General features: G+C 42.3%; 1 protein-coding gene across 3 annotated transcripts in view; it reads right to left on the bottom strand.

The window, feature by feature from the left end:
• Positions 1 to 24,499, bottom strand: part of JARID2 (jumonji and AT-rich interaction domain containing 2) — a 224,376-nt gene that overhangs the window by 124,295 nt on the left and 75,582 nt on the right. For all 3 annotated transcript variants that reach the window (XR_007888493.1, XM_051609208.1, XM_051609207.1), the window contains exon 2: positions 2,483 to 2,618. Coding sequence is in view for 2 of the 3 variants with exons in the window: in XM_051609208.1 (XP_051465168.1) it covers positions 2,483 to 2,618 (136 nt within the window). In the remaining variant the exon portion in view is untranslated. The remainder of the gene's footprint in view (positions 1 to 2,482; positions 2,619 to 24,499) is intronic.

Genomic DNA, 24,499 nt, shown 5'->3' with positions numbered 1-24,499 from the left:
TCTCAGAAGTACATGAGACCAATCCATGCTTCCACATTAAGCAGGGAGTTCTAAGTGCTTGAACCCCACTTGGACCCCTCATTTTCACTCCTGGAAATGATTATATTTGCCAGGTACTGGAAGGTGATCTAATAATTTTTCAACAGGTGAAGAAGGAGCAACACCCTTCTGAGTTCACTAGGGACAGGGAGAAGGCTGTGCAGCACAAATCCTACACTGGATGCAACCCTTTTCCTTTATGTTTGCAAGGCAAAGCACACTAACCAGAATTCAAGTCAGGGGAGCTCTGCTTTACAGAGGTACTGAACACATTTAACTTCAAATTATTCCTGCTATGATTCCTTCTGCCTCCCTCCCTGAGAGCTATGGGTGCTGAATATTGATAAAAAGATATGTAACTGCATGCTACCTTTTTGGAGTAACAGGCAAGAAATACTGGTTGTGGCCTGCATGTTGGAACAAAGGACACATGCAAGGAAATATTTATTACTTCAATAGCATGAAATCACGGATCCAAGGCTCACCCTTAAAATACTACATTTTCCTAAATTCAAAACAGCTTGGCAATTTCTTAGGATGACATGCTTTTTCCTCTAGTCCACAGAGACCTGTGGATTGGAAATTACATGGCTATATTTTATTTTAAAGATAAACAAATTATACATTTAATAGATTTTTTTAATGTTGCTGCACAATATCAATCTTCCTCCCTTTTGCACAGCTTTTTTTTTTTTTTTCCCCCCCTCTGTTTAATGAAACACTCTTCCAAATATCAGTGGATAAAAAGCTTTTGGACGGTGATGTTGAAATAAAGCAGTGCTGAGACAGGATATTTAAAGAATCATTTAGCAAACAAAGACAGAATATCATTCTGTGAAAGAGAAAAAGCACAGAATGCTACAGTTGTGAACCCAAGAGGCAAGCTCTGAAGACATGAGCCATGCTGCTGCCAGAGGAAGCCAGTGGCATGCTTCATGTCTGGTACCTGCATCCACACATCATTCCCAGCCAACTGACTTCTCAGCTAAGCTGCCTTTGGAGAAACTAGACACCATAAAAACCTCAGTCATCCTGTAACCTGGCACACCATCAAAGCCTCCTAACGCACAATTACTGTGCTTCACGCCTTTAGACTTTTTTCCTTTGACTAAACAAAACCCCCACAATGGAGTAAGAAACTTTCCAAGAGAAATTGTGTTTGACAGAAGATCAATGATGCAGAGGTGTTGGAGGGGAAAAAAGCCAGTGCTGTTTTGTGTACACTTCCAAGCTTATTAATGGCTTGCTGCTAAAGCTAGATGCCCCTTCCCATCAAATCAGTATTTGATATTATTACTGAATTCAGAAGTCTGAGGCCTTCCTTAATCTCATTAAGGATTTTGCAATTCCTTATGCAATACAGTAACTTTACCATGCTGCCTGTAGTGATCCAGCCAGTCCCCTAGGTTTTTGCCTCATGGGCAATAACACTCAGTGAAAATGCAGTGAAATATGACTCATCATGTCAAAAATGCAAGCTACATATAAATATGAATAATCTACCAAGTAAGCACCCAGCTGCTGCTTTAATGCATTAGCACATGTATAGTTATGCACATGCCTAAAAGGAACTGCCATAAACATCCATAAAGAAACAAATAAGCTCTTGTGGGTGAAAAGAAAACTGTAAACCTGCCCAGAAATCTGAATCCTACTAGTCATCACTTTCAAGGCTCAAGCCAGCATGACAAAGCCTTTTCAAGAAATGTTCCTGTGTCAGGGAGTATTGGAAAGAGACATGCTTTATATTCACCCCTCAAGACACCATGGCTTTTTTAAGCAAGCTGGAAGGGTAAGCAACAGATAATAATCAGCCAAAGGTTTAAATAAATAAAAATAAACTTCTTTCAAGCCCCTGCCACCTAAGCTCATCTGCATCTCCTTTTGAAACTTTTAAATACTGCTCTGTGACCTGCTAAACCAGGCAGTCCAATGTCCCAGCATTTGTATACTCTCAGTTCTTCAAATCTTTTTATGTAGGTCCTAGGCTACTTCACACCTCTGGACGACAGGATGGACAGAGATCATCCCAGAATTACAGATGCTGGTTAGCCAGTTTCTTGCATCTAAATGACAGAGTAGGTAAATTCTGTCTGACTGTCCTCCCCAAGACAACTGAAGCCAATTACCTTTAAATGGATACTTTCTCTGTCAACACACTCAGCTCATCAGGGAGCAGAGAGACCAGAAGGACCTCCTTTCCACCGAACAGCAGCCTGTCCCTGTCCTCCTGACTGACCCCATCTCAATTGGTTCTCCAGAAACCGAAACATATGGATTCTTCAAACTAGGCATTTTAAACACTTCAGAAACAAGCTCTTCTGTGCAGATCAAAAGGGCATAGTGCTTGCCAGATGGTGCACTGCCCTCCTTCCTCACTCCAGCAGAAGAACCACACTGAAAAGGAGTGAGCCCTCCCAGCAGCACCACAGAGGCAGCTCACCGTTCACTGCCTTGAGGCTTCCGCTAATGCCATCACCGTGCTGCCGCTTCTGTGCGTTCTTGAACTCCTTCAGAGATAAATAAAGGACCTTCCGCACCACCCTCTCCTCTGACCAGGGAATCCCATCGCTGTCATCCTGAAGAAGACAGAAATGGAAAGGAGACATTAATTGCACGTAGCTGAAACACAAACAAAACAAAAGCCGAGGGTACACATTATTTTTAATTAAAAAAAAAAAAAAAAAAAAAGCAATACCTCACAGGAGAAATTTATCACAGCCAGGAAGTGCTCTTCCAGATAATTGGGGGTGGGGCACTAAATCGAATGTTGCAGAAATTTAAGAGGTAAGTTTTGTAAACTAACTTCTCTTGTTGCCATTATCATCTTGGTTAGTGCCACTTGGCTCGAGGTTGTTTTTTTTTCCTCTGGTTTAGTGATTTGCATTTATTGCAGCGTTACAATGAAGTTGTACATTGATAACAGTGAAGTTACTCTCAATTTATCTCAGTGTAAAGCCAAGTGGAATTTGGCCCACAGGGTGTATATTTTCTACTTTATTTTTAGGAGATAAATGCTATATTGTCAAAAGTAATACTAGTGTATGTCATATTCAGTACTTGCTTCAGTTAAAAGACTAATTCCCTGGAAAAGCATTTCCCTAAAGCCTTTAGCATTCAAATAAATTTAGTCAGCAAATTGATATAAAGACATAAGTGAGATCAGGTAAGTCATCATATTTTCATAAGCTCTATAATTATCTTTGGGTCTTTAAAAATGACTGTTTGAGCACTTTTGCCCTTGAACTCCTCAAGGGCTGCATCATTACCAAGCAAAAAGATTAACATTTATAGGCAGGCCTTATATAGGTAAGTATACCACAGCATACTGCCACACTACACTGGAAACCCCAAAATCCCCACCAGTGATTCCCACCAAGAGGCAGGAGAGTTTACACCATCCTGTGTGTTAAAGAAGTGACCAACATCGTTAACTTAAATAAATAAATGCATAGAATCACAGAACTGTTTGGGCTCGAAGGGATCTTTAAAGGTCATCTAGTCCAATCTCCCTGCAGTGAGCAGGGACATCTTCAACTAGCTCAGGTTGCTCAGAGCCCCATCCAACCTGACCTTGAATGCTTCTAGAGATGGGGCATCTACCACCTCTCTGGGCAACTTCTTTTAGGTAGTAAAAAATTTCTTCCTTGTATCTAGTCTAAATCTACCCTCTTATAGAGTAAAACCACCATCTATTGTGCTGTCACTACAGACCCTGCTAAAAAGTTTGTTCCCATCTTTCTTAATAAGCCCCCTTTAGGTACTGAAATGCCACAATAAGGTTTCCCTGGACCTTTCTCTTCTCCAGGCCAAACATTCCAACTCTCTCAGACTTTCTTCATAGGAGAGGTGTTCCATCCCTCTGATCATTTTTGTGGCCCTCCTCTGGATCTGTTCCAACAGGTCCATGTCTTTCCTGTGCTGAGGACTACAGAGCTGGATGCAGCACTGCAGGTGGGGTCTCACAAGAGTGGAGTAGAGGGGCAGAATCACCTTCCTCAACCTGCTGGTCACACTCCTTTTGATGCAGCCCAGGATACAACTTGCTTTTGGGGCTGCAAGCACATGTTGCTGGCTCATATCCAGCTTTTCATCCACCAGTATCCTCAGGTCCTTCCCTGCAGCTCTGCTCTCAATCCCTTCATCCCCCAGCCTGTGCTAATACCAGGGATTGCCCCAACCCATGCGCAGGACCTTGCACTTGGCCTTGTTGAACCTTGTGAAGTCCACATGAGCCCACTTCTGTCTGTAAAATAAGCATAGTTTAGGGTGACCATTGATAGCTTTTTCCTTGCTTCTCTAGCAAGATAGTGGCACTGAGTTGCTGAATTGTGATCAAAACCATTCCCCTCTAGAGAAAAAAACTGTATGACAAATTACAGGGAAGGGGGATGAGGAAGACAACACAATGAGTGCCATGAAAGCAGCCAGCATTTTGGCAGTGGGATGTGCATTTTGCACAGGGCACTATACTGTGAAGAAGGCTGAGCTATGTCCCAGGAAGCTTTAGAGTGCAGGCAGCTTTGAGCCAAGAAAGCAAACTCTGGAACCCAATGCCTTCAGCAACAACAACAACAATAAATCTCCATGCAAGCATTTTAAAATAACTGGTATATCCAGCTATTTTGACAGAGGTTTACACAAATAACCCCAGCTTACCATTTTGCTGCCAACACAATTTCAGCTATAGCCAGAAGAGACACTAAACACAAGAGGGCCTGCTCGATTTTAACGAAGTCTGCCCAAAGACACCTCCATTTTGGGTCCCACTGACTGGCAGGTACGGAGAGAAAATTTGGACAGGAATCCCACTGACAAGGGCCTGGCAATTTCTCATGTATTTCTGTTGTCACAGAAACTACTTATTAAACCTCGATGGAATCATGTTCAGTTAGGAAGTTGGCCTAAACACCTCTGGCACCTGTCTGTGTTATGGTGACAGGCCTGCAGACACCACTCACTCCTTTCACCAAGCATTTGTATAAATTCCTAATATAATGGGCAACAGACACGAGGAAGAGGATGAAGAGCCCTCTGGCCAGGCTCACTGCTTCTGACCAAAGCCTAGATGAGTCATACAGAAACCCTAACAAGCGGCAACATAACCTGTATTTCGATACCGTTTAATACAGGCACACACAAGACACGTGTAATGACTGAGCCCCATTAATGTAAGCCATACTCAAGAGATATGCTGCTTCCCTTAGCCCACCAGCCTGAGGCCTCTCTCCTGTGAAACACCAGGCCCTCCTGAATAAATCCCTTCCTCCACCAGACCCTGCAATCCCCAAGGAGCTGAAAGTTGCGTGAAAACACCCGTCAGTTCCTGATCCCACTGGCTCTTTTATCTCTGCTACAAATGCATCCAAAAAGAACTTAAAAAACAAATAAATTGATCACGCTTAAACACACTTTGTCGTGACAGCTTACTGTAAGGAGCACCAGGCAGCATTCACTGATTCAGTACCAACAGGGTGAAACCTGCTGACAGGACTGATCTTTAAATTGACCTACATGGACCAAGCACCCGACTGCAGTGGGTAAGTGACCTCTGGCAGGTACAACTCATGCCCAGGACACACCAGTTACAGTCCCTCCTGCAGGAGGGAAGGAGATGATCACCACACACTGGAGACATCTGGTCTTAGGCCATCGCTCAAAGTATTCCTGTGAACGGCCTGAAATAATCTCCCTTTCCACAGACAACACACTGGACATGCCCAAGGATGGCATGCAACCTGGCACCCTATTTTCTGAGGGACAGTGCCACCAAGACGGTTTTCTGGTGCCAATTCGAGGCTCTATCCCCGCTGCAGGAGGTAACTCCTGCTTTCCCGCCAGCCCCAAGCCTGCAACCAGCAAAGAAATGGGCCTCAACGGGCAGAAAGAAAAACCTCCCTCAGCAGCACCTGAAGCAACACGGCAACGTTTCGCGCTCATGGAGCTGTAAAACTCAAGGTGAGCCGTACTGGCTTCACCCCCCTCTATAATAACAGCCGCACTCACAACAGACCCACACAGGGGAGTCTCTCCACACCAGGGCTCCCACCAGCCCAGCTGTGTGGAGGCTGCAGTTGCTGCCCTGCCTATACCACTTTGCTGTGGGCTTTCCCCGACACCAGCTGCTCAGCTTAAAAAGGCAGGACCTCAAGCTCCCCAGCACCACGCTATCCCAAGGTCAGCAAAACAGGGGCTTTGCCACTGCCAAAGCCTGCATTCACATGGCTCCACAGCAATAAAAAGGTTTCACAATCGTCCGTCGACGGCATCTGCCCCAAGCCTGCGGCACAAAAGCAGCCACAAGTCGAACAGCAGCTGACTCAGAGCCCAGCTGAGCTTCTGCTCCTCTGGCAAGGCAGGTCCAGCTCCCGACACGTTTAACCATAATTACGTGGGTCAGATCGCCTCCGCCTCGTCACACCAGCGGAGGGAGAGCCCCTGTGTGCCCTGCTTTGCACTCACACCACCAGTAACTTCCAAGAGTTCTTTCACTTTAGCAAAACATTATGCACATGCACCCAGAAACATCCTCAAGTGAAAGCCTGAAGGAATTTAATGCGTGTAACTTCTGAAAAGCAAACACACACACAAAACCACTTCAAAGGGACTGACTTGATCACTGCCTTTAAATACTTCCACAGGGAGTAGGAATTTGATAATAGATGGCTCTCGAGGCTGGCAGAGAGGGGTGTAATATCCAACAGCTGGAACTCAAATTCACAAAAATGTAAGGCAGAATTAAAGAACAATTTCTGCAACTGTGCAAGTTATTAGCCATTGAAATGACTTATGGGAAAGAACGGATTGTCCATTATTGACTCAGACCCAAAAAGGGACTGAAAAACATCTTTAAGCTGTAGGTTCATCACCACAAGCCCACAGGCTTTAGTGTGCAGAAGGTCAACCACGATTATTGCTGCCAACCATTTTGACAGTAAGATTAGTTTATAAACTCAGTTAAAAAAAAAAAAAGTACCAGACACAAACGACCAGGGAAACCCTGGGGCAGAATTAAGAAACAGAACTGCATAATTTCCCTTAAACTGCTAAAAAAATTAATCATGCCACCGCCTTTGTTATGCTGTTGCAGGGAACCACAGGTCATACACTTATTTATCTGAACTTCAGCTACCAGGTCAGCCAGCAACAGGTTAGCAAGTTCAGTCTGAGAGGACAAGGAAGAAGAGAACTATCTCTGTTTACCTATGCAGTACATTCATGCACAGGATGCTACCTCAAAGATAGCAGAGCAGCTGGTCTTTTATACTACCTGGCTGGCAGCTTGCTTTCAGCTCTAGAGTGCAACAGGGCACTGCCACATACTGCTAATTTGGGAAGTAATGTATATATACACACACACACGTGTTTTTGCTATGTGCACATTAAATGTATATAATCCGTTACCTATACAATACACATATATTATTGTGTATCCAAACTAAAATGTGTACGTATTACTATAATTACATATAATGTAAACATAAATATACGTATATATTACTGTTAATAATATCCATCAATATATAATGTGTGTATATTTGCAATGAAATGCAAACGTGCACCACCTGTACCTTTCACCATTCACCTACAGCTTAGCTCGCAGTTGTGGTCTGCATGCAGCCTTCCTATTTCTGAAGTTATACTTCGATCAAAAACAAACAAACAAACACAAACAAAAACACCCAAACACCCAACAACAAAAAGCCAAAAAGCCCCAAACTAAACCCAACCAAAAGGGAGCAGTGAAAAGCAGGCTTCACCCCACCTCCCGGGTAGGTGAAACGTCAGCCTGAAGTAAGAGCTGCTGCTGCACGCTGCTTTTGCTCCACAAGCTACAGCAGAAGCATATACAAGCACACATGACTCCAGCTTCTCCGTTCATTCATGGCCAGAGACAGCATTCTCCAGCCTGGCCCAGCCTTGCCTTAAGCAAACGGGAGTCAGAGTTCATGGGGTGAAACAGAGCTAGAACAAGGGAGAATGCATGTGGCACTCCATGCTATTTGTTTTGTTTTTATGTAAATACTTAAACAGCAGTGATGGTTTTATTTGAAAAGTCAGGACTTTGTAAGGTACAAAGATACTTATAAGCATGTGTGTTATGACTCAGTGTGGCTGGCGTGTTTCCAGCTCTCTCTTTGGGTCTTTCCCAAGCACGCATCTCCTAACCCCATTCTTCATGCCAGGTTGCAGAAAGCAAAACAAAAAAACACAAATCCCCTCTTTTTTCTTTTTCCAGCACCGCAGCCAATGCTTGGTTAAAATCACTGTGGCACCCAATGCCCTAAATGAATATACTTTCATGGTTCAACAGCCCCCAGAGAGTCTTTCCTGCAGATGTAAGAAGGTCATTTTGAAGCAATGGGAAAAATAAACCACAAGCTTCTACCCTCTCCTCAAGGATATTTTTGAAGAACTATTTCAAAGGGTGGTTTTTTCTGTGTTTAGTTAGCAACAAAACAAAAATGTGTCTTTTGCATGAAAATCAGACAACACATTTTCAGAGATCACATAAATTACTTTTCAGCTGAAGGACCCAAATGGAAATGTTTATTAGATTCAAGACCTGCAACAGATTTTTGCCCTTTGGCTGTACATTATCAATGGAAAACAGTTAAACCTGCTTTTCTTAACAGAAAGTGGTGGAAAACCCAGATACACCTTCCAAGGCTGAAAGAGATCTACTGTGCAGTCTTGGGTGAGTTACCACTGCTAAGTGTGATTAGGATGCTCATTAATTTACAAGGCCCACCTCCTCAGTAGACGTATGGCACGAACTGCATGAATCTCATGAAAAAGTGCAAGGGCTTCCTACTACATCAACACACATACTTCCCCTGTTGTGTTAGCAGGGGTCTCTCCATTGTATTGCAAAATCCCATCAACCTTCTCACCACCCTGAATGCACATCGTAATCACAGAGGAAAACCCCAGCGTGGGACCACTGGTGCAAACTCTCTCTCTACATAACTTGCAGGAGCAACTGCATCGTTCAACAACCAGATGGCAGAAGCTCTTATCAAGCAGAAACTCCTAGCAAAAGTTAGAGCTTCCAGGGTAACAATTTGAAACCAGACTCTAATATATTCAACTGAAACTATGTAAACAAGGATTTTTGGCTCCTTCTGCCAGCTCTCATGCTGCTTGGACTTCTTACAGCCAAGCACAGTATAGTGAAAAGTGGATATACCCATATACACTCATAGTAATAATCTTGCAGTCTCTTGCTTACTATCAAGGTCCATGCACTCTATTCTCCTCTCAGAATAAAGTTCACACTTATTTAATATTTAACCTTTTAATCAAGTTTAATTCTCCATAGAGGTTGTAGCAGCTTCTCATTTAAAATAAACTGCTTATATTCAGTGAGAAAAAAATAAAACCTCATGAATGGCTTAAGTTGATGAAGATTGATACAGCTTGGAGACTTTATAGTACAGTGACTCATGCCTTCTGGAAAATGTAATCTGTTCTGTCTAGTTTAGGAAAACAGGTCATGTTTTTAAAATGTGATAACTAACATGAAGAAAGGGGTAATTTTCTTTATTAATGGTTCTGTTACAGCATTTAACTGTATCTGGTTAATTATAGTGACTTTTTCCCCCATACATCCAGAAAACTTCCCCTAAGAACTCGCGTTACGTTACAGCTCTTGACGACCAGAACTGACATTAACATAGCAAAGAAATGATGGAGGAAAATAAAAATATCTCTTCTTCCTGCTTTTGCACTTCTCCTACAGCTTTCATCACCTGCGATCTCCCACTGGTTTGCGCTCGTTCACCAGCTCCTGCTGCACCAGGGATTGTGATTTCTCTTTTCAGACCAAATTCTTGTAAGAGCAGCATGGGAGAGTAAAGCTCTGGTTTTTGGGTCACTAAAGGCCTCCGGCACTTTTGAGCCCAGGGAGCTTCAACCTGCTCTTGCAAGAATACATTAGGTAGAAGAGTTACAGTTGCAATTTCCAAAACACAAGTTGCTAGCGGCTCCATACAGGGACACAGAACTGAGGCATGAGGGAAATATTTAAAAATAGCACGTTCATGTGTTAACTGTTTCTTTTACAGAAACTCAGGGGTCTTGGTGATGTTTCTGCAGCTCTAGAAAACTACTACTCAATATGAAACCAGTGAAAGCCTACAAGACATCAACTGTTTCCCATGTTGGTCTGCCAAGATAAACACCTTTTTAGGAAAAGGCTAGACACAAACAAATTCAGAATAAAGCCAGGTCGAAAGTTTCCTAATTTATCAACTTACAGCAGGACTTCAACTCTCACAGATAGCACTGGTTCTACAGCTACAACTCCCTTAAACCTGACCAAGAATCTAATCAACCATTTTGCACTGAGAGCACCAGAGCTTCACGCTCTGCTGAGAATCAGCAACACACAGAAGCAAGCCACAAAAAGCCAAGGGCAGCAGAGTACTAGAAGAAAGAGGTGTGAAGGTATGATAGAATTATTTAGCCTGGGGGAGCCGTTTTCATACCCAGCTTAAGCAAACTCACCTACTACCACGTGGGATGCACCTGCCCAACTCTTTTACCAGCACTAGCCCTCACGCAGCCATTTGAGCATCGTGACTGGGGAAAAAGAATTCAAATCTCACCCCAAGGCAAGAAAAATTATTATTTTCAGCCAGATCAGCTACCTTACTACTAACCATGTGGCCACAGGGGAGCTGCTGCTGGGGCAGAGAGAAAGGCAAGAATGACTTAACAGCAACCCACACTTGAGGGATGCAAGCCCATCATGACACCAATCCATGATGATCACCATATGAAAGGGAATGCATCACAGATGATATTCAGGAATCCAAAATCACTTGGCTGTAATGTAACTATTGTATTAATGTAACTACTCTATTAATATCTCGCTGCATTCAGATGAACCATGTCCCTTTTTTCCATGATGAATAATTTACTTTAGGGCAGTGAAGGAGAAAGATAGAGGGGAGTTATCTGTTAGAGGGACAGAGCCTGCAACATGTCAGGTAGATCACAGCCTGACAACATACCATCTTCTGTCTGACTGTCACTTGTGGCCAATTTATGCCCGAGCAAAAGTTCTAACTTGATAAAGAGGTTCCTTATTTTGTGCTCTCTTAAAAAAAAAAAAAAAAGTAACATCTCCTAAAATGCACATTGAATTGTGTTTGAAAGAGTATACCATACACAGACACATGCCTCCCAGGCAGAAATCAAAATAACTTAAGCATCATTTCCCAAGTAGGTGAACAGGCTCTTCTTAAAAGAAAAACAAAGTAACCGACGTGATGGAGGACACTCACACTGCATGTCTTCACTTCACTGAAACACCATGAAATAATGTATACTTATCTTTGATTACAGACTATTAAAAAAATACAGCTGAAATTGGATTAGAAACTTCTGCTGAAAAACAATTTATTGCATAACACAACTCTGACAGCCTGGATTTCTGGCCACCAACTGAGCCTTTACAAAAAAATGCTGGGCAGCTGCCAAATCAGCTCTTTGAGTCTTGGCATGTCCGACATCTGAGACAGTAGTCAAGGCAGCCACATGTCCTGTGCCATCCACAGCCCTGCACTTTCATGGTTAAATGGTATTGTCAAAGAACTGAGTAGTAGGAGCCATTAAACACACAAAGGTAAAAATCTCCTGCAGCTGTGGATCTGACAATTCTGATCACCCTGCAGAAGACAGAGGCCCCAGCCGGATTTATATTTTTTTTTTCAGGATCTGGTATGCATTTCAACATAAAAGTAGCTTATTAAGAAGAGGGAAAGAGAGATGCAAGAAATGGTAGTGATCTCCAAAAACCTCTGCGCTCCTCGTTGAAAACCACTGCCATCTATAAATTTCACATTCCAAATATTGTTGCTCTCTCTCCAGTTCTAATTAAAACTCTCCACCAAGTACACTTCAGATAGACACATAAAACCCAGTATGCACAAAGAGTATTCAGCAGCTCAAGATAATTAAATTCAAATATATTCTAATTAATTTCATTCTGATTCAGTTCATATTTTTATAAGGTGTTTAAGCTCCAGTATGAAACCATATGAATTCAGTCCAATAAAAGTGATTTCTGCAGTTTAAATGTCTCCTAAGAAGACCTACAGATGTGAAGTGTAATATGGCTAATCCAATCCTACCCTATATTACTAATTATCTTAAACCTTTTCCACCTTCGTAGAGAAAGCCTGATCCTTTACTTGAAAAATACTAACCACTTTTGCATGCCAAAATTGTGTCCAGGTACTAGGGAAGAGAGAAAGACACAACTAGTGTGTTATAAATTTGCCTTCACTATTTCTACAGGAATTGGAGGGATCCGATTTTCGGCATCTCGCAGCATCTGAAAGGTCAGTGGCATTAGTATTTTAGAGAAGCCTGAGTACTCCTGATGTGTTTAGCATCTATCCTCTCAAGTACAACAGGAAATCAGTGCTTATGTCACTTCTTTGGTAGGACTTTGGTATCTGGATGATGAAGCCTTGCCTGTAATAGGAAAAGATCTGCTCATCTATCTGCTTTCTAGCAATATAGTATATACCAGCAAAAACGTGCATCTGTCAATATATAACTTCTCTTGCTCCCTCACTGAAATAAATACACCAGCCCAAAGCCTATATAGCTTAGCTACATTATTTAATATAGCTGTACCCATCAGGAATGTGATGTTTTTACAGGCTTCAGGCTGCAGATAGAGGTCCCCTTGCAGGCTTGGGAAGGTTATCAGATGCCTGCTGGATGACCCCGTGCCAAGTGGAGCATTACCAGTACAAATGGGTTTGGCTGGCTTAAAGAGGTGGAACAGGAGGTCTTGGCTCATCTGACACTTTGACACTCATCTGGCACTGGAGCAGAGCATGTTTACATTAGTATCTCCACTGCCAACTCCTGCAAAAGGGCCATGGCCACAGCAGCAGCGGGGGCAGCATTGCTAAAACTGGGGCAAGGAAAACCCTACCCATGAGGCAACTTGTACAGGGATGGACCTGCAAGTTTGTGTAAATCTGACCAAAAAAGGGCATGGGTGACACAAGAAGTCCCTTGCCTTAGCTTGGATATGTTTAACTTGGTTTTCTCCTCTTGCACATCAGTCTACAGGATGCCCCTCACCCAGGCAATTACCAGGTTTAAAAGAAGACTGGAAAAAAAAAAAAATCCAAAACAACCCAACTCACCATGTCAAACTTTAAAGCCAGGAGTAATGATGGAGCCAACATGCTGAAACTATTGCTGGGAAATCTCAGGATATTGATTTGGGCCCAAATCTATTTTACTGAACAGGATGGAGAACTAAATCAGTTGTATTGACACAGGCTCCTGGGACTGACACTCCAATACTGCACTAAGAGCATGACATGTTGATTTTACTTGACGTACAACCCAAAAAGCGAGATTTTTATCAGACACTTTTTGTCCTTGTTTACATTCCCAACTGGCAGGATATCCTTTAAAGCCAGTGAGGTGGAGAGGGGCAGTATCCATTGAAGCTCAGAGAAGTAAACTAAACCTGTCCTCCTCACTCATAAGCTAATTAAAGACAACATATGAGGAGACTTTAAAGCTACTCTAAATGTATATTCAGGTCAGTTTAGTTACATCAGCAAATTTTCTGCACAAAGATAAGCTACATAATCAGTGAATATCTATGCTTTAAAGCTTTATCAAGCTCACCCTTTGGTATTAAATGTAGTTGACTTCCAAAATACTACCCAGCAAACAAACAATGGCATTTTAGTAGCACAGAGAAACAAATAATAAAACCAGCATTTGCTCTGTGATGCAATTGCTAAGTAACAAATCAGATTAATCCATCCCAGTAACTTCCCAGAAGGCCTGCAGAACATTCTTTCAAATAACCTGTGCCAGAGGAGCGTACAGGCCATTACCTAGAACTGAAGTTGCAAAAGACTGCTCAGGGTACCAAAGTCAAGAATTTCAGGGAAGAGGAAGACCTAATGACTACTGGTAACTCTAGATCTGGCCCGATTTGTTAAACCACACTACATGAGAACTCCCAAAATAATGACATAATCTTTTCTCCCTCACTTTTGCAGGTTTCTTGGCAGGCAGTGCTGGGTTGGTGCTGGGTGGCACAGCAGCAGGACGGGGTTGATGCTCAGGCAGGGTGTTGGGTGCCCACGCTGGCACAGCTCGTGTGACCAGAGGTCTGCAGAGAGCCCCTTCGTTCTACAGCAACTGTTCTGGTTAGTGCTGAACCCCCTCATCCCTCCTCCAATCCCTGATCAATGGCAACATCCAAACTTTACTAAAGATATTAGAAGCACATCAAAGAAAACCATTAAGCTTTTAAGTGCACTAATTGACATTTTAGCACTTACAAATCCATCTACGTGTTCTATCACTCAATTTAAGAGACTTGCTTCCCTGCCTGGTAGGAGTTCCCAGTGTTTTTAGCAGGCAGAGGGGGATTTTCAAAGCTGCTTTTTTTTTTTTTTTTTCCTCAGACAGGATTTTAGAGAATTCAAATTACAAATATAATGCACTTCAAAAAGCAACACGTTTCACATATTTAAGAGCTCTTCCATGAAAGCTGTAAATGGCATCACAGCTAAAACTCACAGGCTTCTAAGCTCCAATGAATCCTGCAGCTGTTACAGCATGTCGAAGCCAAATCATTGTTACCTTCACACCAACACAACTGAAAACGTCAGCTACGATATTACAAATTGCATGGCACTACATGAAGGAGGGAAAAATAAAATATAAAAAAAGAGAAAGAAAAGGGGGGGAAAAAGCACCCCTGGGTGATTTTGCAGCTCCTTCTTTCTTCCTTTGGAAAGCTAGCATAAAACATGCTAAAACTGTGACTGACTGCTTTAGGTTTTCCTACAGAGACTATCTCATACTAGGGTCCAGGGAGGCTTTCAGAACAACTCCTTCATGGATGCAGTAAAATCAGAGGACACAGCACTCCCCTCCCCAGGTACAGTGACTTAGAGCAGATGAGATACTACCCAGTGACCAAGCCCAGCCTCTGATTACAAAAGAGAATCTCAATGACAGCAGGTCTGGACCCTTCTTCTGTTACTGTCACACACCAACATGTTCACCTTCTGTTCTGTTACAGAAATCCTCGTTCAGTCCCAATATTTAAAGCAACATGAAAGATCAAATTAAATTCTCAGGGTTTTAAGCAGTTCAGTTCATTGCTAGATCTATTTTAGGGTCTGAGGCTGCCAGCCACCCCCACAGAATCCGTGTGCTAAACAAGGCTTTTGACAGGCTTATTTATGCTTTCTGCAACAATCAAAGGCAAAACATTACGTATCGAAGAACCAGGAGACAAATACATTACTGTGCATGACAGAAACCTCAAAAAGCTAGCCAGCAGCAAACCTGCTGCTCACCGAGCCCCACAGAGCAATATGAGATAATGCAAGAAAACAGTAAGGATGGTTCAAGTAAGAACAGGCTTGTGCTGCACACAGGCAAACATCTGCAGGCAGGACCTCTGAAGCACACATCCATCAAAAGATGCTTATGCAGAATCTCAAGTCAACAAGACAAAATTATCCATTTTCTCCAAAAGTACCATGGGGAAAAGAGTATTATTTTAAATTATAAATATTAATTATAAACTATACATTATTATATTTAATAATTCCAGTTTAAAGATTGCAAGGGACTTTAAGATTTTTACCGGTAACAGAAAAGCACCCAAGAAAACAAGCTATCATGGACAATGTGCAGTATTTTTGTGACTGGACTTTAAATGGAAATGCAAAGACTGCATGTTGGGACCTTGACAGTTACGCTACACAAGGCAGTTACCTCCAGTTCATGCATTTTCTTAGAGAAGGCAAATATCACACTTTCTATTCAATTGTTCCCTATGTTGGACATGTAATAAGGATGGAGTCAGTTTTACTCAGTGACACACACTGTGACCTGCATTGCCTGTAGTTTAGCAAACCTATCAAATCAGGAAAGCATCTAAGATGTACGTTAAAATTACACCCAGAAGAAATTTAGTGGTATGTTTTTGCCACTGAGTTCCTTTAAACCTTTCACCTCTTAAACTGCGAGTTCAATGTCAGATTATAAACATCATAAAAGCTCATAAAACCCAATCATAAAACTGCCAGCTCATTTCAAGATTATTTGCTCTTAGCCTTGCAAAAACATCATGAGCACTATGAGAATTTCATCATCTCCCTCCAAACCCAAACCTCTCTTCGTCTGCATCAAGCTACGGTCACTGCAATCATCCTGTTCATGTCACTGGGATGGGCAGATGTTGCAGCCTTACCTTGAAGGTGGACCTTTGCCGGTGAGCTTCACATTACAGCACATCATCAGCCTGCTAAACCATCCTGAGCAGTATCACCGACATCAGCTTCTAGCAAAAACACCTTCTACTTCACCTTCCTCTGGCAAAACCTAGCTTTGCATGTTACCAGCACAACTGACAGACATGAAAACCTCCTGCAACTGCAGCAGGAGCAAGTGCCAAGTGAGGATTTCAGTGCATCTCTGCGTCCCTTCACAGCACACAGCAGTGTCTGCCTCTAGCCCTGCTAGAGGCTGACCCAGGCAGGACTGCAGCTGCCCAGAGAATGGGCAGAAGCACAGGCTGATAGATACCTCCCCACACATCATTAGCATCAGGTGCTGGTTGCTTGCCTTAGCCTGCAGCAGGAAACCAGGCAGCATTTCATTATTTGGGCTGGGTTTCCTGCATTATCAGCCACACCATTCCACCCGTCCCTAAATAAAAGACTGTAGGCTGGATAGAAGCTGTTAGATTTCCTGTGGAAAATGAGTTTTAGTGAAATGAAATTGTCAAGGATGTCTAGGCAGAGCAGAGCTTGTCAACAACAGGTTTATGCCAAAACATTCCAGAAACTGACTAAGTCATATTTAGCATAACGTTGAACAATGCCACAGTGAAGTATTGAGATTTGAAGGCAGACTGTGATCAAATCTGTGACTTGTAGAATAGACCATACGCCCCCCATCTCTCACTTCAAGCACGCACCAAACCACTCTGGTTTTTGGCTTTGCTGTGCACTTGCAGAAGGTGAAACAAGGCACAGATCATCTCTTGTTGTCTCCTGACAAATGAGGTGGCAGCAAAAAATCATCCAGGCAAGTTTAGGGGCTGAATTTATGTTTATTTAAATTTTAAGTCTATTGATGTTACTGTTTTGTGAGCTCACTCGTCAGTAATACTGGAACTGAAGGCTGAACACAATGATGGACAGGTCAAGGTAGATACACCCACATGAACTGAGCATCAACTCTGCCACCAGCCTCTGCTCCCAGCAAAACAAGCAGAGTGGCCAGAGCCTGTGACGCTGCACACAGGCAAAAGATTAGCCACCCACCATTACGGTCCGTTGCAGTTCCTTATCAAATCTTCCTGCGATATACAAGGAGGAGGGCCAGACTAGTGATGATTACATTCCCTGTTGTGGCCAGGCACAAACTTGGTGGCTCAGTTTTGCTACTGGAGTGGTCGTAGATGCACCAGGCAAGTGACTACATCCAGTCACATTACAGGATTGCAACAGCCTCTGAGATGGGTGGCCCCAACAGGACGCAGCAATGGAGCTATGTATGCCTTGGAGAGCAGGCTGTGCTGAATTCTAATTATATATTAAAAAAAAAAAAAAGAAAAAGAAAAAGAAAAAAAGAGGTGTGACTTGTTTAAATGCTTTTGCATTGCCAGGTGACCTGCTCCTCCCTGTGACTCCTGCGTCCTAGCCATCACAAGTTGCTGCATACAGATGTAGTAGCAGCGATGGTACGGCTTAATCAGTCAATGTTTTCACAACACATATTTCAAATATTAAGCACTTATTGAAGACTTAGAAGTTACTGTGTAAATATTTGTATTATATTATACTGCTAACGCTTCCTCGCCAACTGTGGAATTTTAAATCTATCTCATCTGATAAAGCTTTATTTACATATCACACTGGTCTCGATACTCAACAAAGTGAACTGACTAAATTTACACCAACTCCCTTCAAGGAGTACATGTCAGGAAAGAGCAATTCAATGATTTTTCATCTCTGGTATGTGACTAAACTAAACCACAGGCAGTCACAAGGCCTGTTTTGGGTCAATGTTAACAGTTTTCACCCGGTGACAATGTTCATGGGGAAAGCACCTTGGCCTTGTAGTATCTCTCACAACCAGCACAGTCTACACTGAGAGCTATATACTCCCAACCTGGAGTTTTACAGTAAGTTTCTGCTCAAAATTTGGGAAGCAGGTGTTGCCCACAGACCTCACATCCACACTGCTGCTTGTAGTCTGCTTTAGCCCTCTGAAGTACTGCCAGGACCATACAATGTCCCCAGGCAGTGCAATAGCCCCAGGGGTAACAGGGCAATTTCCAGAGGGGAAAGGCAAGATTTCATCCACCTGTCTAACATGGAGGCAAGTAGAGTTTGTCACTCATTTATTTGGGTCAGATTATCACCTCCCACTATATTACAAGAGGAACACGGTGAGAAGCTGCTAATGCTTAGACAAGCAACTAATGTTAGGGACCACATGATCAAGATGCAACTAGCAGCAAATGTGAACACCATTGTTAGTCCTAGACAAGATACCTTATGTGTAAAAAATAACAGCCACCAAAACACAGTGAAGTTTTACAGCATTTATGAAAAGGTCAACAAATTGAAATGGGCTGGTTTTCAACACACACATTAGAAAATGGGTTGTGATACTTAATGTGCAAACCGCTTTCCCTGCTCCTTCCTCCCAAAAAAAAAAACCCTAAAAGCAAAAAGGAGACTTACAGGACTCCGTATCAACTCTTAACAGTTGATACTAAATCGATCATCACATCACCTTTCAAAACATATATGCCTAAAGCACCTGCTGTATTGAAGAAAACCTTGTAGTGCAATCATCTGTTTACTCACTGAATCCAACTCATAGATTTATTCTTTATTTTACATACTGAATGAATATTTACTCTCCCATTAATCTAGTTAGACTTGCACAATCCTACGTTGAGAAGGGGGGGGGGGAAAATGGAGTTGAAGTTGCATGCTACCTTTCAACAGCTCTGCCAGCTGGAAATACGCCATCAATTGTCTGTTCTGTACGTGACACGAAAGCAGAGGAGCCTTCTTAATAGAAATCCACTCAATTTCACCATGTTTACTTCAGGTTTAAGAAAATGGCCATGAAGAAGATAGATTCAATATTTTTTCCTTTTATGAATATCCTCCTGTCTTACCTTGTAACAAGTTTTTAGTCTCATACCAAGTTTATGACATTTCTAATTTAAAATGTTATGAAAATTGGAAGAACAAGGTAGAAATGGAAATACTAGCGAAATTTTCCTTCATTTTAAAATCTGAACAGTATCATACTAAGAAAAAAGTACATCCAAGCCTTCTGTATGTATTACTACTAAGCTCTGCACTTATCAAATGTATGTGCATTTCTGATCTGGAGAAACATATCCCACTTCCACAGAAAGTCAAAGACATACATAAGTAGCAGAAAGCAAAAATTTTTGTCAGCTAGCTTACTCAAGAAAACTGAAATTCAGTATGTGGCACTTTTGTGCAGTCTTTCTCCGATCTTTTGCTGTGCACAGGAAAACACAAAGAAAGAAATACGTGACACGTATTGCCCATAAGTTGCAGCGTCTCAAGCTCCAGGCTGCTGAGCTCAAGCTTGCTATTGCTCACAGCCCTGAGACAGTGGGCCAATTTACTAGCCCCAGCTTACTACAGATAAATAAACAAGCAGCATGTTGTTCAAAGACATCTGTCTTATTTTTTCTCCTCCTTACCACTCAAGAAATGCTACTAATACAACAATTACTTAACCATATAAATCTGAGGTTAATAAAAAGACCACGCTTTGAGTGACAATATCTACTTTGCCATCATAGAACTAACTCTTTATTCCCCATAAATAAATGTTATTATCCGGGAATTGAACTCTGAATAGTGAACTAGTAGCTTGCTTTCTTAGATGCTTCAATACATTAAGTGCTTTGCATTATGGGCAGATCAACTGCCCATTCATTGAAAAAGGTTACCAAAGCGATGCTGTAATCTCATTTAGCTCCCCCAGTGTTTAGCTTCCATGGTGAGTCTTGGACAGAAAGAAAAAAAAATCTTCAAGAGTAAAGCTAGAACATTGAAATGCGGAAAGAGAAGAGAAAATACTTAACTCCTAGGTTAGAGATCCTTTTGCTCCAGCTGGCAAACGAAAAAGGTATGGTGTCAAAAGTCTGAAGAGGCAGGAAGTGATGTACAGATTGGAAAAAATTTGAAATACATGAAAAAGGAAGAAAAGCAAAATGCTGTAAAGTAACTTAATTGTTAAACAATGTAGTACATTTTGCAGCAAGTCTAAATGGATAAAAACTCAGATCCATGAGCAAAAATACACACAGAAGATCAAGGCAATGAAAAGGAGAACAAAAAGGCATAAACCACAAAGCTTGAAATCAGTCATTCCCTTTGCTACCTTTTTCTCTACTTCTGCGTTATAACTCCTGTCATGGATGGCAATCAGGAAAGATTCCCACAAAAAAGCCTGCTTTCTGTAATAATAAAGCCCCTCATTCCTGTTGCAAAATGGGTTTTCTGACTTGAAAGCTGCTATCACTTGGAAAATGGAGAGGGAAAAAGAAATGCTCAAAATTCACCTCCAGAAGGACTGAGAATGAGGGAAGGGCAGTAAGAGAAAACCAAACAAAACAAGAACAAAAGGCAAAAAAGAACATATTTTGCAAAGGAAAAACAACATATTTTGCCTCAGCTAGGTATAAAATATTAAATACTAAAAAAGAAATAAAATTCAACAACAAACCCAACAACAACAAAAACTCAAATAAAAACAAAACCAAAAAACAAACAGTAACAGTAAGAGACTAAAAGTATTTGGCAGAGTGAGTGAAGGCCGACTGCAGCCTTAGCTTTACACCAACCTGGGGAAAAATTTTTACCTTTGGACAATAACCAGCTGTTCATGCTGTAAGTGGAGACCTGCTGGGCAGGAAGAGCAGGAGAGCAAGGCTGGGTGAAAGGCCAGCACAACACTGGGAAACCTAAGGCATACATCTGACTGTGCAGAACTAAGTCTAACAAGTGAAGCACTCATAGACGACAAAGTATCTAATATTATGATATTGCATCCAGTAAGACACTGTGGAACACCATGTCCAATTTCACCCACAAATTAATCATTTTTACGTGGACTTCCCAGAAGATAATACATGCTTGCCTGCTTCTGCTGAAATCACCCCTTTGCTCTGCTTTGCAGACATACCTAACTAGAAACACAGTTGGTACAGGGTAAGTAGTCATGGACACACCACCATCTATGATGCAGATGGCACCACAATCAGGTTCCATAATAAATCTTATTTTAATTTAGAAAACAGTTTTCAGATCCCAGACTCAATGATTAACTGGGACTAGGTGATGCTCAGGGAGAGGGACCCATCTGCTGGAGATGCAGGCATTAGCATCCGCACAAGAGGATCCTGCGCATCATGTGGGGGCACTGTGAAGGGGCCAAAACTCAGGAGAGGACCAGCAGCTGCCCAGGCAGTGGGAAGAGTTTATAACAGTGACTGGTACAGCCACAGGTAGTTGGTATAGGTGCTCATACTTACATTGTAGAGCTGTCACAGTCAGGGAAGGACAGACATTGAAACAGGTATCCAGAAAAGGAGGCTCCCAGCTGTCCCTACAACTGGGGATGGAGGGTTGTGGGGCTGCAGCCAGAGCAGCAGTCCTGGGCCAGGACAAGGAGACATCAAGCACAGATGGATATCCTGAAGTAGACCTAATATGGCTGTAGAAAAGGCTTCCGCCACTTCCCCCCATGGCACATTTTAAACACAACAAACAGATCCATTCACCTCAACTCTATGCTACGTTTCTCCAGTTACTTGAAAGACAGGAAAAGACAAAGCATATTTCTGCCTGAGCCAAAACTCAAGTTGCTAAACCACCTTAGGAGGAGGTCTGCAACTTTTCATTTTTTGGGAACAAAGAGACTCACTTGTCCCCTCTCATCTTCAGCCAAACTCCCCAGCAAGTTGCAAGCTCCAAGGGCCACTGTATCCAAAAGGCCACTATGTCCAAGCTCCAGAAACCCATCCTGCTACCCAACCCCCACGCTGCTCTGCTCCTGAGGTCGGTTGCATAGGGTGAGAAGAGGCAAGATGCAGGGCACCCATCCTACCAGAGCACCTGCTGTAGGGGAGAGAGACATGCACAGATCTGCCCTACATGCAGACAAGCCCACCCGCAGGGATGTCCAAGCTGGCCCAGTGAAACCAGCCCAGGGGGAATCAGCCCAGAAAGGAGGAGAAATTGGCTTCACTTGCTTTTTTGTTTCGTTTTCCCCAATCTCCCTCTTATCTCTATTGCTACATGTAGTTGAAAATAAAATGATTACACAAGTTCGAAAGGTAAATCAATTAGTAAATGGAATTAGCATCTCCATTTTAGCCAAATGCCTTCCAAGGGCCCAGCTGCTGCATTTGAGCAATAAAAACAGGGCTGTTGTTTAATTACTTGTTTATCAGAACCAGGCTTGGGTGCTGCTCTGGAAACATGGGTGCTCTCCCATCCGCTGGTGGGGAACAGGCAAGGCAATGTTCTCAAAGCAGTTTCCACAAGACACAAGTAAAAGTTTTATCTTGCACATCATGTTCATAGACATAAATTTGACTTAATTAAAACAAGTTGCTCTGTGAGCAACTGAATTAATGAGACCTGACTGCTTGTGGATCCATGTATCCAACTCTCCTGGCACCAGCCAATATGTAGCACCCAGCAGCTGCCCACAGCTCCTCCAGGAAGGACCATCACCTTCCCTCCCGCTCCTTGGTTCAGGCACACCACTTGAGAAACTGTATTTGAGATTCCTTCCTGTCTTCCCAATTTCCCTGAGATCTGCTGATGGATTACAAACCTGCCAGCAAAGGACAGAAGGATGGCAGGAGCAGGATGGAAAGAGCACACCAGTCTCTTTGCTATGCTGGGTTCCCTCTTCCTTTCATGACATCCTTGCCTTGCTCCCCCTCACAACAAGCAGCACCAGCATGACCCAAATCCTCATGCTGGCTGTCGGCTCTCTGGGTCCTCCACCTCTTTCCTCCTCCATAATGGATCACTGGATTTCTGCTCACATACTTCCTGTCTCCACCAGGAACAGCATACGAGGTGGCTATAAAGCATCTTATATTTTGCTGTATTTTTGCCAGATTTTCTTTCAACAGCTTGGCAGGCATCTACCTGCACTGTGCTTTCAGGAAGGATAAGGAAGCAGAGAGACAGGGGCAAAGCATCTCATTGTTAGAAAACCCACAAAAATGGTGAGAGGACATCAGATCATGTAGTCCATTCTCCGTATTAATTCACTCCTACAGCACAGATGTGCATTTGAGCCCAAAATATTCCAATAGTACAACTGCAGACAATAACTGCAGCTGTCTACCCTTGCAAATATCTGCAAACTAAGACAGAGATGTCAATTCTATGAATACAGCCTACAAAATTCCAATAGATTAATTTCCTTTTTGGTGTATCTCTAAATGCAAATAAGGGCTGTTGCTTTTCTGCTTTTGGTTCATACAAGGACCAGCTTTCTCCTTCTCAACAGAAGGGGAGAATACAAGTTTTAAAATATTACACCAAGTTAATGAGTAAGGTGGCCAAATCTTACAAATTAAGTATCTGACACCATCTCCCTTGCCTTAACAGACAACAAAAGCAAATATTAGGGGCATCTGTGCTACCATTCCCATGAGTAACCCAAGACTTTACATTATTTTTTTTTCCTTCATGGCAGTGAATGTTAAGATTTCACATTAAACAAGACTACATAATCAGTTTCCAACATAACACAATAACCATGAATGAAGACATATGGATAAACTAACACTGACCTAATCTCTTTGTCAGAAGAAACATTTCTTTTTATGGTTTGGTGTTCATCAAATTGTGGTCTCCAAAAAGGAGGCTGCATGAGGTCACTTTCAGTGACAAGTGACATCAGTCTTGGTGTGCAGAGCTCATTGCCTGCTTTCCGTCCTTTACCACAAGTCAACTGCATTTACAGGAAGATTCACGACATTATGAAAATGCTGAAGGCCTTTCTGACAAAACCAGAATTCATCTTTTAGTTACCACAGGTCTCGATCACATTAACAATTTGACATTCAGCAACAAACACTACACAATTGCCAGAAATCGTTTACTATAAACTCATGGAAGCAAATGGCAAGCTACCTAGAAATAGGAATTTTCCATTCTGTATAAATTTTGCTGTTTTCAAGTGTGTATCTTAAATATACAAAAAGGATTAAAAAAAAATATTGCATGAGGTCTTAAAATCAAGAACCACCATGTCCAGTGGCATCTACTGAAACATAAGGTTTTATTTCTGAAAAATCAGAAGGTGTCTTTTCCTAATTGTCTTACCAAGAATAACTCAA

The sequence above is a fragment of the Apus apus genome, chromosome 2 (assembly GCF_020740795.1).
Source record: "Apus apus isolate bApuApu2 chromosome 2, bApuApu2.pri.cur, whole genome shotgun sequence".
NCBI classification, from domain to species: Eukaryota; Metazoa; Chordata; class Aves; order Apodiformes; family Apodidae; genus Apus; species Apus apus.
Note: the sequence above shows the minus strand (reverse complement) of the source record. Positions and strands in the feature narration are given on the sequence as shown.